This window comes from Artemia franciscana, chromosome 14, assembly GCF_032884065.1.
Source record: "Artemia franciscana chromosome 14, ASM3288406v1, whole genome shotgun sequence".
NCBI classification, from domain to species: Eukaryota; Metazoa; Arthropoda; class Branchiopoda; order Anostraca; family Artemiidae; genus Artemia; species Artemia franciscana.
This window is the reverse complement of record NC_088876.1, coordinates 38,526,992-38,544,009: the sequence shown is the minus strand read 5'-3', so window position 1 is coordinate 38,544,009 and position 17,018 is coordinate 38,526,992. Positions and strand designations below refer to the sequence as shown.

Below are 17,018 nucleotides of genomic sequence, written 5' to 3'. Positions count from 1 at the left end.
AGGGATTATTAACAAGTTCATATTTGATTTGAAGCGGCATACTGGTAATGAGGTTCACATAGGCATTTGAAATGATTTATTAGCAAATGGTTTTGTCAGTTATATTAATTTAAAAAAAAATTTCCACGAGAAAAGTTTTTCAAAGAAAAGTAAATAGCTCCATTAAGCCAAGAATAAGCAAAAATTAAGTCAAATACTCTTCCAAGCGTACAACTACCACAAATCACTATCAATAAATAAATGAACCTCAAAACGACAAGAAATTACAATAAAAAGCCGAGTCAAACCAAAACCAGCAAAAATTAACATGATTAGGGCTGATAACCCCCTTGCTAATCCCCATTTGCGCTTCACTAAAAAAAATCAAACAAATGACCGTGGATTGTCAGTTTAAATGTCATATGCTGACATTTGTTCCTTAAGTTTTTTTTTTGTTAAAGTAATAAAGGTTAAAACATTCCAAATGTGTTTTGTTTTCGCTCTTTTTATTTATTTAAATTGTAAGAGCAGAAGTTGTAATAGTAGTATCCCCAAAAGTTTCGACTTAATGCCCCCAGCCATTCTCGACATATGGCTGAGGTGTCTTATTGGCAACCATAAATACAATGCCTTTTGATTTGTTTTAAAGCAACGTTTAGTATTGAAATATAATGGGCCAACTGTATAATTTTTGGGGGGTTGACATGCCTAATATCCCTAAAGACATAGTTGCTAGATCTTTCTGCAATGCAGAACAAAATGGCTGTCTCCAAATTTCGACCGGATGCGTTTGGGAAATAAATGGGCTTGAGAGAAGGGCTGCTTGCCCTCCAGTCTCTTGTTACTCTTAAAAAGGGCACCAGAAATTCGCGCTGTAATTGAAGTGCAAAGGGACTTCCCTCTTCATATGTCTAGTAAAAACATTTTAAGCAAGTAAAAACAAAGTGAAAACATTTGAAGAGTATTTTGTTTTCAGTAAAGTGCGAATTAAGTTCTGGTCTTGAGAAGGTAGAGGGGTTGTCAAAGACAAAATTTCCAGAACTGTCAACTACGCTGAACAAAATTACTATCTCAAAATTTTGATTACATATATTTTGGAAATTGATGCGCTGAGGGAGGGCCTGCTGCCCTTTAATCATTTTTGACTAATAAAAAGGGCACTAGTTTTTTCACTTTCCAATCAAATGAGCCTTTTTCAAAGTTTGTGAGACAATAAAATGGCCATCTCAGAATTTCTATCTGAGGCATTTCAAGAAAATATGAGGTGTATATTGGGGGGATGTCATCCTCAAAGACATAATTTCCGGAACTTTCAATTGCGTTGAACAAATTGGCTATTTCAAAATTTTGATTGGATACGTTTTGGGAAATGGTGGGCGTGAGAGATTACCAATCTAATGAGCCCGCTCCGAAGTTTATACAATCACCCTTTCTATATGTAACTTATATGCCCCCAGGGCATAACTTGCAACCCCTTCCCAGAGGGCTTTAGGGGGGGGGGAGGTCATCCTTAAAGACATAACTTTTGGATTTCTCAACTACGTTGAACAAAATTGATATCTCAAATTTTGATTGGATGTGTTTGGGGAAATGGTGGGCGTGGGAGGGGGCTAGTTGGCTTCCAATTCCGATTTTTTGAATTTTCTGCGACAACAAATGGCCATCTCAAATTTCTATCAGATACACTTCGGGAAAATACGAGGTGTAGGAGGGGTATTCACCCTCCGATCACTCTGAATCTTGAAAAGAGCACTAGAAAATTTGATTTCCAATCAAATAAGCCCATTCCATATTTTTTATGATCACCCTTTCTATATATATCTTATATGCCCCCAGGGTATATCTTACAACCCTTGCCCTGAGGGCTGTGGAGGAGGGTTGTCATTCTCAAAGACATATTTTTTGGACCTTTTAACTAAGTTGAACAAAATTGCCATCTCAAAATTTGGATTTAATGTGTTTGGGGAAATGGTGGACGTGAGAGGGGGGTTAGTTGCCCTCCAATGCCTTTTTTACAAAAGGCACTAGGCTGAATGTAGACCTGGTGTAAGAAATTATGTGAGGATTGATCTGAGTTAAACGCAGATGCATCTGTCATCTGTATCTAATACTAGACAGACACGTGGCAATATTATTTTTTTTGGTAAAGATGTATAATCCGAGCAATAGAAGAAAAAAATTAATAAGTTCAAAAAACTTCTTCGTATATTTATAGCATATAAAATTGCCTCATTTTTAAATTTCAGACTGGCTTAAGAGAGGTTATAACAAAAGATGTTTTTATTCAAGAACTGGATCATATCGGCTTTTACATGAAATCACAAGGAAGAGTAACTCATCAAGCCAAACAATTTGTTTCATTTTTGTATTCACTAAATGGAGGACTAGCTTGGAAGAAAATTCAAGATTTTGACCTCGAAGACTTTTATACGCCAAGGTTAGCTTATTATTTTACTTTATATAGCTGGTAAAGTTACTGTAACCTATCTAACATATGTGTAACATAAATAGTAGCTGATGCCCAGAGGCAAGTTGCTATTATTTCATAGCAGAGATTGCATACAACCAATAGGTATCTTAAAAAAAGACGAACTTTCGATATTACAATATTATGAACATGTAGACTGATAAAGAATTAGGAGGAGGCTGGGGGAGGGGGGGTCATACTTTGGCTAGTTAGTTTTCAAAAAGTGATAGTTTGGTTCAGTTTACGTTCTTTGGTCTCATGTCTGGAGGATGAAGGTGAAATCTCAAATATTTTTTTTTTAGTTTGTGAGAGGCAAAACGATTGCAAGTTTTGTATTGGGGAGGGTACAATTGTTGTGTTATGTTTCTTTTTTTCCCTGTCGTGCTAGCAGTTCTTTGCCTAGTGAGGAGAACATTGTTTTCAGGGTCCTGGAAGGTCTGTAAGACCTAGGTTCTACTAACAATAGATAGTTAAGGTACCAGAACATTAAAAGTGAGATTTGATTTTTGAAATTTGTTCAAATGAAAACGTCACACCCATATAAGTCTGAAAAGACTAGGAAAAACTGGGAAATAATTTTCTTACGCAAAATATGTTCATTTTGGGTATACAATTTAATACTTAGCGGAAAAAAAAGTTTTAAAATGAAGAACATGTGTGAAAAATCAGCAGAAAATGAGCAAAAAAGTATAGAACTTTACTAAGTTCAAAATGCTTCTCAAGAAATGGAAAAAAGTGGGACTCAATTTTGAATGCAAAAAACGTTGGATTCAGGTATGCAGTTTTAAAACTTAGCGGATACTGAGTTTAAAAATGAAGAAGGAGTTGTAAAAATCGGCGAAAAATTAGTGAAAAACTATAGAGCCCTAGAAAGTTATGAGCATACTGGATGCAATTATAGGCATTTTAGACCTCCTCAGTCTTTTAATCTTCTTTAAGGCAAGTAATATAGTTTCTAAATAGTAGAAAATCAGCCAAACTGATTACTTAATAAATTTTTTTCACAAAAGTTAGGATGGTGTATCATTTGGAAATTTAACTAATGGGACTTTTCGCTATTGGCAAATTTGATCATTTTTGCATTGATTTATTTTTAGATATTCAATTTTATGGTAATCTGTAGCATCTTGGTGCTACAACAAATTTAAGGTTGATGTTCTATGTTAACAGACTTCTATTAATTTTAGGTACATTAGACTTCCTCCGCCCTTAAATCTACCAAAAGGTGGTATAATACGTTTTAAATGGTGGCAAATAGCTCATAGTGATGACCTAATATGGTTTATTGATCATGTATCGTTAAGAATCATAATTGATGGAGGGACTTTGAGCAAACTGAGTCAAGTAAGAACAAACCTTTATTTAGATTCCTTTTTCTTTCAGTAATTTGTATTTTGAACTAGTTGATTTTCTTTCTTTGTTTTGTCAACTATATCCAAATTCTACTGTCCTTTCTTTTTTCAATATCCTTACTTTCCTCATTCTTTTTTGTATTCGTCTCGTTCCGTTTTATAGTTTAAGTAGTTTCAATTACCATTACTACTTTTTTACGGCTGCTTAACTCTATCCTTGGAAATGTTTTATTTACGCTTTACATCTATACTCTGCAGATAATTCTTGAAAATAGTGCTTATGTCTAACTATTATGAATTCATTTCACAAAATCATTGGAGCAAAGTTATTCCTAACAATATAAATCTCTTAAATGTACATACGAATTAAAACCTCTTTCATTTGGCCATAATTACCTCCTTCCTTTCTGAAAATGAATGAAAAAAGATTTATGTCCCCCTCTAAAAATGTTCCAAATCCTTTTAATCTTTCCTTGGCTAAGGGAAGGGCTTTAGTGACTGATGACTTTATATTCAGTTACTATATATATATATATATATATATATATATATATATATATATATATATATATATATATATATATATATATATATATATATATATATATATATATATATATATATATATATATATATATATATATATATATATATATGTATATATATATATATATATATATATATATATATATATATATATATATATATATATATATATATATATATATATATATATATATATATATATATATATATATATATATATATATATATATATATATATATATACTAGCCCCCGTGCGCGCAAGTCGTTACGGCCCATATTAGTTACGTGCCATTGTAGTTGTGTCCCTGTGTCGCACCTGTGAATATAGATATATATATATATATATATATATATATATATATATATATATATATATATATATATATATATATATATATATATATATATATATATATATTTTTAACTACGTAAAACTTGCGAATGTACAACATTCTTGGCTGTCCCATTGTCTGTGCATATAAATAGATTGTCAGGTTTACCGGCTCTTGAACATGCAACATATAATTGTCCATGGGAAAAACAATCTGTATTCAGATCTATACCTCATTATTCTAATGATTGCCCTTGAACTTTGTTGATGGTGATTGCTAATCGAACATTCCCTGTGTCCTGTCGTCATTTATATATCCCCCTGTACCCCCGGCGTCCCCGTTGTTGTTGTTTCCCTGTGTCCTGGTTGTCATTTGTGTCCCGGTGTCCCAGTCTGTAATTTCTCTTTGATTGTCGTGGTCGTCATTTATATTCCCTGTGTCCCGGGGTCCCGGTCGTCATTTTTGTCCCGGTCGTCATTTGTGTTCCGGTGTCTCAGTCTGTCGTCATTTATATTCCCTGTGTCCCGGTCGTCATTTGTGTCCAGGTGCCTTGTTGATGGTGATTGCTAATCGAACATTCCTTGTGTCCCGGTCGCTTTCTCTTTGAGTGTCCCGGTCGTCATTTATATTCCCTATGTCCCGGTCGTCATTTGTGTCTCGATGTCCCGATGTCCCTGTCAATCAACAAACATGCCGTCAGTCGACACATAAACATGACGTCACTCGACACACAAACACACAGACAATTTATATATATATATATATATATATATATATATATATATATATATATATATATATATATATATATATATATATATATATATATCACGAAAAGAGAAATCACCAATGCAACAGCACAAACACACAAAAAAAAAGAGACAGAAGGAGAAAAGGAAGACTGTTTTCCTAAATTAGTGATTAATATAGACCAGCACTTGAATGAGGCCTTAACCCTACTCATCCATACAATCACATAGGTCAAATAGCATAGCCACACACAATCAACCATAAACATATATATATAATATTTGTGTTTCATTTGGCCATAATTACCTCCTTCCTTTCTGAAAATGAATGAAAAAAGATTTATGTCCCCCTTTAAAAATGTTCCAAATCCTTTTCATCTTTCCTTGGCTAAGGGAAGGGCTTTAGTGACTAATGACTATATAATCAGTTACTTATATATATATATATATATATATATATATATATATATATATATATATATATATATATATATATATATATATATATATATATATATATATATATATATATATATATATATATATATATATATATATATATATATATATATATATATATATATATATATATATATATATATATATATATATATATATATATATATATATATATATATATATATATATATACTAGCTGTTGGGGTGGCGCGAAGCGCTTCGCGCCCCCCCAAGCCCCTCCGCGCGCGTAAGTCGTTACGCGCCATATTGGTTACGCGCCATTGTAGTTGTGTCCCTGTGTCCCACCTGTGAATATAGATAAATTTATATATGTGTTTCAAACTACATAAAAATTGCGAATATACAACATTCTTGGCTTTCCCATTGTCTGTGCATATACAAAGCCGTATGTACTAATAATGACGTCATATGCAAACGCTCTTTTTACAAACAAACAAACATGCATACACACAACTCGTTTTTATATAGATAGATAGATAGATAGAGACAATACAAATTAACTGCGTAAAACTTGCGAATATACAACATTCTTCGCTGTCCAATTGTCGCTGCATATAAATAGATTGTCAGGTTTACCGACCCTCGAACATGCAACGTACACTTGTCCATGGGAAAAACAATCAGTATTAAGATCTATAACACATTTTTCTAATGATTGACCTTGAGCTTTGTTAATGGTGATTGCAAATGCTAGTCGAATTGGGAATTGAAATCTTTTAAATTGAAAAGGCAGATCCGTTGGAATCATGGGAATGCGAGGAATAAGAACAGCCTCACCCTCAAAAGACCCTGTCAAGATTGTGGCCTCTATTAGGTTTTCCATTGTTTTTTTTTTTACGGCAAGTCGCGTGCCATTGCAAAGCTTTGGTGGGTTGATATTTCTTAAAAGTATTATTGGTACACCTATTTTTAGTTGTACCACGTATGGTGGAAACCCTGAAGGATCTATGGAATTTAAAATTTCAGATGAATAATTAACCGCTTCATTTGGTTCCAAAACTGTGTCGACTGACTTGTAAAGGACTGCCTGGTCTCGAATCTTGGTCAAAACAATATTGTTGATTTCGTGGACGTCTATATTTTTGGGTGCGAGAGTCGCTCTTTCACTTAGCCATTTATTATTTTTATAGTTTTTTAGAATATTCGGAAATAATTTTTCAATCAATTCATTTTTGGACGTCACTAAATTACAGAAATCAGCAGGTAGTTGTATACGTCCTGAAATTGAGTCTACTGGGAGCTTTCCGTTTCCAATTGCCAGCAATTGATCTGAAAATGTTTGACCAGAGTCATCGTTTTGCAATCGGACACGCATATTTGTAGTTAATTTTAATATTTTTACGTGTGCCCATAAATTAGAATTTTTCAGGCAAGCATTCATTTCGTCTGCAGGAGTTGATCTAGGTATTATAGGTAATGTTTAAACTTAAACATTAATAGATTTCTACATGGTCATATATGTCTTAAATATCGTCACCGTCATAGCAAAAATTACGACAACTAACTTCATGATTAAATATCTTTAATGACGTCACCGTCATAGCAAAAATGACGACAACTAACTTCATGACGTCAGTCGACACAGAAACATGACGTCACCTGACAGACAGACACACAGACAGACAACTTATTTTTATATATATAGATATATCTTCTATATATATAAAAATAAGTTGTCTGTCTGTGTGTCTGTCTGTGGATCTGGTGACGTCATGTTTCTGTGTTGACTGACGTCATGAAATTAGTTGTCGTCATTTTTGTTTTGACGGTGACGTCATTCAAGATATTTAAGACATATGTTCACGTAGAAATCTATTAATGTTTAAGTTTACAATGACTGATGAACTTACCATGGCAAAAGCCGATGAAGATGCTCAAAGAGTCTATGCCAAAAAACTTGCTGCTGATAGAGAAAGTCAGAAAAGAAAGCGTGCCGAGGAACTACCAGAGCAACGCGAAAGCAGACTTGCTGCTAAAAGAGAAAGTGAAAAAAGAAGGCGTGCCGAGGAATCAAAAGAACAGCAAGGAAACAGGCTTGAGGCTGATAGAGAAAGAAAGAACAGAAAGCGTGCCGAGGAATCAAAAGAACAGCAAGAAAACAGGCTTGAGGCTGATAGAGAAAGAAAGAACAGAAAGCGTGCCGAGGAACTACCAGAGCAACGCGGAAGCAGACTGGCTGCTAAAAGAGAAAGTGAAAAAAGAAGGCGTGCCGAGGAATTACAAGAACAGCAAGAAATCAGGCTTGCTGCTGATAGAGAAAGTAAGAAAAGAAAGCGTGCCGAGGAATCACAAGAACAGCAAGAAATCAGGCTTGCTGCTGATAGAGAAAGTAAGAAAAGAAAGCGTGCCGAGGAATCAGAGCAACCTGAAAGTTATCGCCTGGCATTCAGGTACAACCCAGTCGATGATTATAGCTTGAGTAGATGTGTTCAAATCGGGACAATGTCTAAAATTTGTCCCTATTGAAAGGCCTTGAAATTCAATGGTGAAACAATGGGAATGTGTTGCGCCTCAGGAAAAGTTAAACTTCCTCTATTGGCTGCACCACCAGAGCCATTGAAGACTTTCCTTACTGGAACTACGTCAGAATCTAAGCGTTTTTTGTCAAAAATCAGAAAATACAACTCATGTTTCCAAATGACGTCGTTTGGAGCCCAAATCGAAAATCCAGATCAATTTATGTCTACTTTCAAAGTAAAAGGGCAAATTTATCATAGAGCAGGGTCCCTTCTACCATTCTCAGGTGAGAATCATAAATTTTTACAATTGTACTTCATCAGCGATAGAAATTCTGAATTGAATGCACGTTGCGAAATTTCTCCCAACGTTGAAAGGACAATCGTTTCCCAATTGCAACATCTTTTCCACGAAAATAATAATTTAGTGCGTCTGTTCAAAACAGCCATCGATTTGATGCCTACTGATACGCATAAAATTGTTATTTCCGCTGACAAAACGCCTCCTGGCCAACATGTGCGTAGATACAATGCTCCAACTATCGACGAAGTGGCAATCGTTATAGTCGGTGATCAGTTTTTACCTCGAGATATTATTCTTCATAAGCGAAACGCTCAGTTGTTAAGAATTGCTGAAACTCATCGATGCTACGATGCCCTACAATATCCTATCATTTTTTGGGATGGAGCCGACGGCTATCACTTTAATATTAAATTGATGAATCCAGCCACTAACAAAGAAATGAATAAGAAATGCAGTGCAATGCATTATTATTCCTATAGACTAATGATTCGGCAGGATGAAGAAAATTATATTTTAAAATGCCGTGAATTGTTTCACCAATTTTTCGTTGATATGTATGCTAAAACTGAATCAGAACGTTTGCTATATATCCGCCTGAATCAGACCAAGCTCCGCTCTGAACAATACATTCATTTGCGAGATGCAGTTATAAATGACGGTAATACCACAAACGTTGGAAGATTAACAATTTTACCTTCGTCATATGCTGGCAGTCCCCGTCATATGCATGAATATACTCAAGATACTATTGCGTATGTTCGTCTCTATGGTCGTCCAGATTTATTTATTACATTTACATGTAATCAATCTTGGGACGAGATACTGCAGCTTTTACTTCAAGGACAATCGGCGGTTCATAGGCATGATATTACGGCCCGTGTCTTCCGGCAAAAGTTGAAATCACTGATAAACTACATTGTAAAACTTGAAGTGTTTGGGTCAGTGCGATGCTGGATGTACTCAGTGGAATGGCAAAAACGAGGTTTGCCACACGCACATATACTAATCTGGCTACATAAAAAAATTACTTCGAACGAAATTGATGATGTGATTTCCGCTGAAATACCTGATAAAAATGTCGATAAGGGGTTACATGATATTATTGTAAAAAATATGATACATGGACCTTGCGGTGCACTGAACGAAAATTCACCATGCATGGCCAAAGGAAGGTGCACAAAGCAATATCCTCGACTTTTAGTATCAAACACAATTACTGGCAATGATGGTTACCCACAATATAGAAGAAGATCTACTGAAGATGGCGGTAAAACAGCAATAATAAAGAAGCGTAACGGTACCACCATCGAAGTAGATAACCAGTGGGTTGTTCCATCTTCCCCATTATTATCAAAAACATTTAATGCACACATAAACGTTGAATACTGTAACTCCGTAAAGGCAATCAAATACATACGTAAATACGTCAACAAAGGCAGTGACATGGCAGTTTTTGGCTTGCAGCCCGAAATCAAAGATTTCGATGAAATCGTACAATATCAGGCTGGAAGATACATAAGCAGTAATGAAGCTGTTTGGCAAATTCTTTCATTTCCGATACATGAACGTAGTCCAGCTGTTGTTCACTTAGCGGTACATTTACAGAATGGTCAACGTGTTTATTTCACGGAAACCAACGTGCAACAAAGAGTCCTGAATCCACCGGATACAACATTAACAGCTTTTTTTTCGCTTTGCAAAAATGATTCTTTTGCAAAAAAACTGCTGTATACTGAAGTGCCTTCGTATTACACGTGGAATACTAAAAATAAAGTATTTGAACGTCGAAAACAGGGTAAGTCAGTCGACGGCCAACCTACCATCTTCAAAGATACCACGATAGGAAGACTCTACACCGTTCACCCCAATCAACATGAATGCTTCTTTCTACGCCTGCTTTTGGTGAATGTACCCGGTCCGACATCCTTTGAGTATTTGAGGACTTTAAATGGTACTATACATGACACTTACCGTAGTGCATGCCAAGCTCTGAATTTATTGGAGAATGACCAACACTGGGATAACTGCATCAATGACGCGTGCGAAACGTCAACCCCAAGTCAAATTCGTGCATTGTTTGGCATCATTTTAACAACTTGCTCTCCATCAGCTCCTACAGAGTTATGGGAAAAATATAAGTCAAAAATGTCCGAATATATACTCCATCGAAAACAGTCAGAGACGTCAGATATGACTTTTGATTTTACATCAGAAATTTATAACTACACTTTAGTTGTTATAGAAGATTTGTGCGTACGTATGGCAAACAAACCTCTTCAGGATTTGGGAATGCCTTCACCTAACCGTATCGCTGCTGTTTCGACATGCGTAGAATTGGATCGTGAACAAAGTTACAGTACGAGTGATCTATTGTCGTATGTACAAAATAACATTTCCAAGTTAACGTCGGAACAAAAAGACATTTATGATACGATAATGCATTGTGTCGATAACAACGTTGGAGAAATTTTCTTTTTGGATGCGCCAGGAGGTACTGGTAAAACGTTTGTGATAAAACAGATTCTGGCATCAATTCGATCAAAAAATGATATGGTGTTGGCAATTGCGTCGTCCGGAATAGCCGCAACATTGCTGCCTGGTGGAAGAACTGCTCATTCCGCTTTGAAATTGCCTCTGAACTTGCATTCTACAGAAACTCCCACGTGCAATATTTCCAAATCATCTGGGATGGGTAAAGTATTGCAGCAATGCAAAACTATTATTTGGGATGAGTGCACAATGGCACACAAAAAATCGCTCAGGCTCTGGATCAATGCTTGAAAGATTTGCGAGGGAAGTCAAAACCCTTTGGCAGCACATTAATATTGCTTGCGGGAGATTTCAGGCAAACATTACCTATAATACCTAGATCAACTCCTGCAGACGAAATGAATGCTTGCCTGAAAAATTCTAATTTATGGGCACACGTAAAAACATTAAAATTAACTACAAATATGCGTGTCCGATTGCAAAACGATGACTCTGGTCAAACATTTTCAGATCACTTGCTGGCAATGGGAAACGGAAAGCTCCCAGTAGGCTCAATTTCAGGACGTATACAACTACCTGCTGATTTCTGTAATTTAGTGACGTCCAAAAATGAATTGATTGAAAAAGTATTTCCGAATATTCTAAAAAATTATAAAAATAATAAATGGCTAAGTGAAAGAGCGATTCTCGCACCCAAAAATATAGACGTCCACGAAATCAACAATATTGTTTTGACCAAGATTCGAGACCAGGCAGTCCTTTACAAGTCAGTCGACACAGTTTTGGAACCAAATGAAGCGGTTAATTATCCATCTGAATTTTTAAATTCCATAGATCTTTCAGGGTTTCCACCACACGTGCTACAACTAAAAATAGGCGTACCAATAATACTTTTAAGAAATATAAACCCACCAAAGCTTTGCAATGGCACTCGACTGGCCGTAAAAAAAACAATGGAAAACCTAATAGAGGCCACAATCTTGACAGGGCCTTTTGAGGGTGAGGCTGTTCTTATTCCTCGCATTCCCATGATTCCAACGGATCTGCCTTTTCAATTTAAAAGATTGCACTTCCCAATTCGGTTAGCATTTGCAATCACCATTAACAAAGCTCAAGGTCAATCATTAGAAAAATGTGGTATAGATCTTAATACTGATTGTTTTTCCCATGGACAATTGTACGTTGCATGATCGAGGGTCGGTAAACCTGACAATCTATTTATATGCAGCGACAATTGGACAGCGAAGAATTTTGTATATTCGCAAGTTTTACGCAGTTAATTTGTATTTTGGAACCAAATGAAGCGGTTAATTATCCATCTGAATTTTTAAATTCCATAGATCCTTCAGGGTTTCCACCACACGTGCTACAACTAAAAATAGGCGTACCAATAATACTTTTAAGAAATATCAACCCACCAAAGCTTTGCAATGGCACGCGACTTGCCGTAAATAGAACAATGGAAAACCTAATAGAGGCCACAATCTTGACAGGGCTTTATGAGGGTGAGGCTGTTCTTATTCCTCGAATTCCCATGATTCCAACGGATCTGCTTTTTCAATTTAAAAGATGGCAATTCCCAATTCGATTAGCATTTGCAACCACCATCAACAAAGCTCAAGGGCAATAACTAGAAAAATGCGGTATAGATCTTAATACAGATTGCTTTACCAGTGTACAATTGTATGTTGCATCTTTGAGGGTCGGTAAACCTGACAATCTATTTATACGCACAGACAACGGGACAGCGAAGACTGTTGTATATTCACAAGTTTTACGTAGTTAATTTGTATTGTATCTATCTATCTATCTATCTATATAAAAACGAGTTGTGTGTATGCATGTTTGTTTGTTTGTAAAAAGAGCGTTTGTATATGACGTCATTATTAGTACATACGGCTTTGTATATGGACAGACAATGGGAAAGCCAAGAATGTTGTATAGTCGCAATTTTTACGTAGTTTGAAACACATATATAAATCTATCTATATTCACAGGTGGGACACAGGGACACAACTACAATGGCGCGTAACTAATATGGCGCCCCACCAACTAGGTGTTGGGGTGGCACGAAGCGCCACCCCAACAACTAGTATTATATAATATTTATGTTTAAATATCTTGTTAATTTCAAATTTAAAAAAAGTAGACATACTTGAAAAATAGGTTTTGTTTTGCAGGTTCTTGGTCCCAACTCAGTATTTTGGGCGAGTAGGACGAATTATTCCCATGATATACAATCTGAAGAAACTCCCTCTCTTATTTTTGCTGGTAGCGAAGAGGTTGGAATAGCAATGCTTGATAATGTACTTCTTACGGAAGAGTCCATTTTCCAGTTTGAGGTATCTGTATCTTTTATTCTTTCCATTGAGATTATTTTGTTTTTCTATATTGCTTTTAAATAGGTCAAATGGAATATCATAATAAGTAACAAAAAGTGATATTGTGCAATTGCTCTAGATGGCACAATGTCGATGTCAATGTTTTAGTTTACTTGTTATTAATTGGATGCAACCAATGATAGAGAAGATACATACACTACGGTAGAAACCGATGTGTATTGTAAAAAAAAAGAAAAAGAGAGACATATTGAGAGAAAAATGAAAACTTAATGGAGATAAAAACTCAGTAGAGCTTATGGACCGAGGAATCCTGACTTTACAAAGAATTTTAGACCATTTCATTTAACCCAAAGATTGAGATATTATTTGGCCAGTCAGGAAAGTGAGAAATATGTGCATAGTGATACATAGTGTGCAAGTCAAGATTGCGTGAAAGCTAAGAATCAGAGAGAGAACAAAAAGAGAGAGAGGGAGAGGGTGGGAGAGAAACGCGTACGAAGACACACAGAGTCAGACACACAAAGACAAACAAAAAGAAAAGCAAATACCTGTGGTCGTGTATCTGAGTGGGTGTTTTTCTTTCTCTGTGTCTGTCTTTGTATGTTTTTGTGTCTGACTCTGTGTTTTTGTATGGGTTTTTGTCTATCTCTCTTACTCTGCGCCCGTGTGTCTGAGTGGCTGTTTGCTTCTCTCTTTCCCCCTGTGCCTTTTTATCCGGGCGGAAAAACAAGCACAGAGAGTAAATTTGTACCTGTGTGTCAAAGCGGCTGTTTGCTTCTGTCTCTCTGTGCCTATGCGTCTGAGCAGGTATTTTCTTGTCTCTGTGTCTGTCTATATATATTTTTCTCCAACTTTGTGTGTTTCTATGTATTTTTTTCTCACTCTCTCTTTGTGCCTTTGTGTCAGAGTGGCTGTTTGCTTGTCTCTCTCTCTTTGTGCCTGTGTGTCTGAGCGACTAATAATAATAATAATAATAATTTATTTTTGGCCCGCTACAAAAAATCAAAGCGGAGTACCAATAAATGAAACAAAACAAACACTAAACAAAACAGAAAAAATAAGAAACTAAAGCAAACGAGTAGGGCCTCCGTGGGCGGGCAGATACTTATAAGTAGACTGGGGTATTTTGCCAGCAAGCTCTGTGAGCTTCGACCCAATATCCAGGAAACTATAAATAGGTATGAGGCTCCTATTCCTATACCACGGAGGCAGATACAATAGAAAATGGGAAAAACGGAAATAATAAGATCGAATTGAACTGATATCTTTTTTACGAAAAATAGGGTAAATACCAGAAAGAAACAAAACCGAATGATCTGTAAAAACCGAGTATAATTTAGCAAGAGACTTTCTATTGTATCTACCTCTGTTAGCAACAATTTTAGAGTAACTTAATTGGATTTTCTTCTTGCAACAGTGAGAGTCCGTAAGGATTTTAAAGTTTTACTAACGTTAATTCCCAGCCACCGAAATGAAGAAACCGACGGGATAGAAAAAGATCCACTGATTAGAGGAGTAGTGATATTGCTATTAAATGAAAGATATTCGCCCTTTGAAAGATTAAGAGAAAGTCCAATCGCATGAAGTTTAGATGCTACTGTTGAAACAGACAAAGAGAGCCCTTTTTTTAGTCCTACTGATCAAAAGAATATCATCCGCATAGGCAAGATAAGAAATATTTACAGAATTGAGGATGCAAGTAGGTGGGATAGAGGAAAGGACAGACGATATACAAAGTTTGAAAATAGAGGGGGAGAGGACAGCACCTTGCCGGACCCCACGTCGTATTGGAATTTTACTATCTGAAACCCTCATATCCGTTTTAATCTGCAAAAAGGAATTTGAATACCAATATCATCTAAGAAGAAAAATTACCGATATGTTGATACCGTGACTAAAAAGGGAAAAGATAGCTTGGGAATGCGTAACAGTGTCAAAGGCTTTGGACAGATCCAAAGCACATAAATGTAACTCGAATCCCTTTTTAGTAGCCTTAGTAAGAACATTAGCCAAAACTCGATGAGCCTGCTGGCAACCTACCCCAGCTGAAACCCCAATCTGATTTTCACCAAAATATGCCAAAAAATCAACTGATGGCAGGAGAAGATACTCAAACATTTTGCTTATATTGCAGGAAACCGTTATAGGCCTGTAAGATACGCACTCAGTCGGAATCGTTCCTCTTTTCAGGATTGAAGTAACTGTTCCACACAAAAAACTTTCAGACACAACCGAGGTGCATAAGCACATTTGAAACAGAAGTTGTAAATGTTGGACTAGAGCTGGACAATCAACAGTTAGGTGTTTGACACTTATACCATCACAATGAATAGAGCTAGACTTAAGCTTCTTTATAGCTTGTGCCACCAAAACTAAATTAACTGGGAGGATTTGGTTCTGGCGGAGTGATATGGGAAGCGCAGAAATAAGAAACCTCATAAAAGCATGAACAAAATGCTTATAGTGTTGAAAATCTGGTCGTAGTATTTGCACCAAGCAGCAGGACTAATTGGGCTACTTGTTGACGAAGAGTCATCGATTTTATTTGAATTTACCATATTTTTCCAATCGAAATTACTTGACGGGAATTTGCAAATTTTAGATTTTGCAGACCGTAAATACTTTTTATACTCTAATTTAGTTTTCTGTTTAAGCTGAAATACTACACCGCTACGTGGTCGTTCGCAAGAAACCCAAATGCGTAGCCAAAATTTGGCTTTATTTTTCACTGATTTTAGACCCGGATCCTGAGACCATTCAGGCTTCCGCGTATTAAATTTAACACGTTCTTCGGGAACAGCCACCCTCTCAGCTTCCTTCATGCATGATATAATATCAAAATAATATTTATTCAGAAAATTCTTATCATTTACAAATTTAGATCCAACCTGAAGTAGCTGAAAAGGAACTTTTTTCCTAGACAAAAAAGCTGTAAGGGTAGAAATATAAAGAGCCCAATTAGCCTTATTCCAATTTCGTCTGGTAAACCATCTACGATTCCAACGTCTATTAGAAGTATCTTGCGACAGAGAAATACTAAGCATGAAGGAAATTGGTAGGTGGTCTATATCGCTTTCTATTTCATGTACAGAAACAGTCGAAACAGATAAATTGGGAGAGCAAAGAACATGATCAATATTAGTAAGGCTCCCAGAATGATGGATGTAAGAAAACGGACGATTCATATCCACTAGCTTAAACTCAGATAAAAACTCGAAAGCCATATCAGACCGAATATTTGAATTCAGTAAATCAGCATTAAAATCCCCGGCGACAACAAATTGATAACCGAGAGATGATGCGGATTCTGTCACTTTTTTCAAAACACTACAGGTCTTGGCAAACTTATTCAGTGATTGAACCGACTTACGATCACAAGGAAAGTACACGTTAATAAGTATTAAATCGGGAATTCACACGGCCAAGAGATTTTCGTCACTATGGAACAGCACAGGCGTAGTGGATGAAAAGGAGGTACGTCTCAGTATACAGGCGAGGCCTCCGGAAGGTCTACCAAACG

At 36.1% G+C, this 17,018-nt stretch overlaps 1 protein-coding gene across 3 annotated transcripts in view; it reads left to right on the top strand.

Annotated features, from left to right (window-relative positions):
- The window catches only part of LOC136035685 (reelin-like), a 538,294-nt gene that overhangs the window by 172,400 nt on the left and 348,876 nt on the right, over positions 1–17,018 (top strand). For all 3 annotated transcript variants that reach the window (XM_065717615.1, XM_065717614.1, XM_065717616.1), the window contains exons 16-18: positions 2,226–2,416; positions 3,634–3,790; positions 13,337–13,498. In XM_065717615.1, the coding sequence (XP_065573687.1) occupies positions 2,226–2,416; positions 3,634–3,790; positions 13,337–13,498 (510 nt within the window). The remainder of the gene's footprint in view (positions 1–2,225; positions 2,417–3,633; positions 3,791–13,336; positions 13,499–17,018) is intronic.